This window comes from Microcebus murinus, chromosome 1 (assembly GCF_040939455.1).
Source record: "Microcebus murinus isolate Inina chromosome 1, M.murinus_Inina_mat1.0, whole genome shotgun sequence".
Lineage (NCBI taxonomy): Eukaryota > Metazoa > Chordata > Mammalia > Primates > Cheirogaleidae > Microcebus > Microcebus murinus.
The window spans coordinates 43,794,650-43,798,827 of NC_134104.1; the positions used below are offsets into that span (position 1 = coordinate 43,794,650).

Consider the following 4,178-nt stretch of genomic DNA (forward strand, 5'->3'; position numbering starts at 1 on the left):
CTAAACATTTTTTTCTAATATTTTTGTCAATGAGTCTATCACTTTCTTATTTCTCAGGCTGTAGATAATTGGATTTAAAAAAGGAATGATAACAGTGTAAAACAGAGAGTCCATCATTTCTTGATCATCAGATTGTGACGATCGAGGGCGCACATACATAAAGAGAAGAGGGCCATAGTATAAAGACACAGATAAGAGATGAGCCCCACAAGTGGAGAAGGCTTTCCTTAGGCCTTTGGCAGACTTCTTTTTTAAGATTGTAAAGAGAACAAGTGTATAAGAGACAAGAACAGTCACAATAGTGAATACTTGAATTGAACCTGAAAAAACAAAAACCATTAGATAATTAATAGAAGGATCAGTGCAGGAAATTTTATACATTGGCATAATATCACAGTAAAAGTGATGTATTATGTTGGAATTACAGAAAGTTAATCTGAATAAAAAACCCACGTGAATTACAGCATGAAGAAAGCCACCTAAAAATGACAAGACTAATAGCCGGATGCACAGTGCATTGGTCATTATCACTGGATAGAGTAAAGGTTTGCATATGGCTACATAGCGATCATACGCCATTGCTGCCAAGAGAAAACATTCTGTGGTTACACTGATTGCAAAGGAAAAAAATTGTATCTTACATTCAGAGAAAGACATCATCTGACTCTTGGCTAAGAAGTTGACAAGTATGGTAGGGATTACTGAGGAAGATATCCAAGTATCCACAAAGGCTAAATTTCCAAGAAATAAATACATGGGGATATGAAGGTGAGGGTCATTCCAGATGAGAGTAATCAGCCCAAGGTTCCCCATGATGGTGATGAGATATATCACCAAGAATACCAGGAACAGGGGGATTTTCCACTCTGGTTGATGAGTAAGTCCTGTGAGAACAAACTCTGTCAGCAATGTTGCATTTTCCTTTTCCATGTCCTCACTTGGTGTTCTCTGAAATAAAATGCAGTAAATGTAAAAAAAATGTGTATATTCATATGTAATTATTATAAGTTGGAATTGTGTGAGGGGAGTTGAAATGAAACCAAACTCTTATCAGATTGCCTTTTATTTGTATTTATTACGACTAAGCTGAAGGAAACTAAAGGAGGGAAAATACAATTACTGTCCATTCAAAAATTGTTCAGAATTTAACAGATTTAGAGAAAATGAGAGGCATTCTGAGCATGTGCTAAATTTGTGCAGATTAAACATGGAAAATAAATCATTTTTCTAGGACGTGAATCCATCATGGAAAAAATATTTGAAGGAACAGGATTTTTTCAATCAAATATTTGGTAGTATAGAAAACAGGCTGCAAGTAGGGGAAACTGAAGTCAGCAGTACTAATCAGGAAACTGCTACTGTTTTCCAGGGGTTCCCTAAACTAGTTTACACATCAAAATTGTTTGCAGGAGCTTGTTGTAAGACATACAGATTACAATGTAATGTTATAGAAATAGACACAATAGTACAACAATGAGGACTAGGAATCTTCATTTTGAAAATCCTCAAGTGATTCAAAATGTATGTGAACTGATTAGACCAAGAGTGATATGGCATTGGAAGTGATGAGGAGAATGGAGATAGATTCAAAGAATTCAGAATATAGAGCCACTAAACATATATGATGTGGAGGAGATGGTTAGTGAAGGAGAGTTAAATCACTTGGCTACTGAGTAGAGGTACATCAAATACTGAGACTGAGAACTTAGGTGCATTGGCAAATTTGGAAGAAGGGTCCTCTGAACAGTTAGGTGAGATCCACTTAGCAGAGCAAGTCTACTAAATCTTAATAAAAATGCTGATTTTGGAGCCATGGGAGTGGTTGGCAGCATAGTTACAGATGACCTATGCATTGCAGAGTATACAAAACAAAGGAAAGAAGAGCAACATAGACACTTGGGGAAGCTGTATTACAGACGTAAGAAAAAAAAAAAAAGCAATATAGTAGTTTTCCCTTTCTGCAGTATTGCTACTTATGGTTTTAGTTGCCTGTTACCAGCCATAGTCCAAAAATATCACATACAATGAGATATTTTGAGACAGAAAGGCCACATTGATGTAACTTTTATTACACATTTTTATAATTGTATTTTATTGTTAGTTATGGCTGTTAATATCTTACTGTGACCAACTTATAAATTAAACTTTATTACAGGTAGTATATATAGGAAAAACATAGTACAAAATATATAGGGTTCAGAACTATCCAATGTTTCAGGCATCCAGTGAGGGTCTTGGAGTGATTGCCCTGCAAATAAGGAGGTGGTTACTGTATATTTCATTTATTAGATAACCAATATATGATCCCCTTTCCTACCATATGGTTCTTCATGGTGAGCAGAGGCTATCACCCACTCTAGAAGCCAAAGAAGCCAGAAATACATTTTCTCATCCCCTTCGTACCTAGAATAAGGGGACTTGATCTATGTATACTCAATCAAATCCACCAAACTAGATGTGGAACATAGAAAGGGAGAGACAATTACAAGGACAAAGAGAATTTTGGAGACAACAAAACCAAGGCAGAAATCAAAGCTCCAGCAAATGCATCCTGCATCCACAACAATGACACTGATATTGTCAGTCAGGGCATCTGAAAGTCAGCAGCAGTAAAAGCAGCTTTCAATGAGCTAATGTTGGGACAAGCCGTCCTGCTTCCTTCTTTTACTCCCCATTTTCCAGCTGCTTCTTCAAACCATAGCAACTTTTCTGTGTTAAAGACAATATCCATTCAATAAACTAATTTCCTATTGCAACAAAGGAACTACCTCAAACAAAAGAAAGACTATGGAGAGGCCAGAAAAGGATACCAACCAGAATGATCAGAGAAGCAAGAGGGAAGCTGAAAAGCTGAGTGTATGGACATAGGAGAGGAAAGGTATTCAAGAAGAACAAAGTGAAATACCAGGGCCAGATGCCAAAATAAATGCCCTAGTAGAACAAGGAGTGAACAGAGATCATTGAGTGTGGAAATCAGGAAATGTTCAGAGGCTTTCTTAGGAGCAGTTTCCATTTTGTGATAGAATTAAGGTCAGAGAATAATGGGAATTAAATGGGTAACAAGTGACACAACAGTAAATGAAATAAGATGGAGCACTGTAAGAAATGAGGACAGTAGCTGGAATTTTTCTGCTGCAATAAACAAATGTAAATTTTTTTCTATAGAATTTTTAACAAAAGTTTTCAAAGAGAAGAGAGAAAGATATGGAGAGGAGAAAGGGAACAAAGAGATGGAAAGGAAAACTTAGGTGAAAACAGAAAAAGGAGAAAGAAGAAAAATAGGTAGAGAATAACAAACGTATATATGGATTAGAGTAGAAAAGGCAAACCAAAGAAGTTGGAGAAAAGGAAGCATTAGAGAAAGGCTGAAAGCTAAATAAAGGGGAAAGCTTATGGCTTGGGGATGGGGATAATTATATGTCTTAATCTTAGGATTTACTATAAGTTGTCAATAGGATTCTTTTTTTCCTTTGGTGTTTTGGCATGAAAAAGATCCGATACTAAATTTTACCTTACAAACTTTGTGTTGTTTATAAAGATACTAATGCTACCTAAAACTTGTTTAAATAATTAAAAGTTGTTTTATCTTTGTTTTTGCAATGATTACAACTGACTTTGTCTAGGAATCTTACCAATTTTATTACTTGAGAATATTTTTTTATCCATCAAATTTTTTAGGAGAATAAAATAAAATCCAAGACTATAACCTGATACAGCTTATATAAATAGCAAAGCCAGTAATTCCAGTTGTTAAATGTGTCTTTATTTGACATGGCTTCCTTTTATGTAATCCTAAATCACAATATATTAAAATTTTCAAATTCAATTTGTGTATGGGTACTTATAAGTCATAAATGCTGCAATTTAAGAAGTAATAAACTGATCATTGGAGAAATATTTTCTGCAGATTTCCTACTATTAATATATACATAGTTATGCATATTAGTACTATATTATATATACCACTAAGTTAAATCACTATCACAAATGGGTAAAAGAATATAGAAGCTAATATTTAAGTGACTTATCTTAAAACTTTTATTCAGAATATATATTTAATTCAATAGCATGGGGTTTTATATTTGAATTATCAGAAAGATTGCTTATATAAGAATCATTATGACATAAACCTTTAAATGTAGTTTTAAATTATTTACTTCTTCAATTTACCAGAACTT

The 4,178-nt window shown here is 34.2% G+C and overlaps 1 protein-coding gene across 1 annotated transcript; it reads right to left on the reverse strand.

Annotated features, from left to right (window-relative positions):
- Positions 1–951, reverse strand: LOC105872744 (olfactory receptor 5H8-like). The gene has a single exon (XM_012767008.3). The coding sequence runs from the start codon at positions 928–930 to the stop codon at positions 1–3; it is 930 nt and encodes a 309-aa protein (XP_012622462.1). The 5' UTR covers positions 931–951.
- Positions 952–4,178: the final 3,227 nt, after the last annotated feature.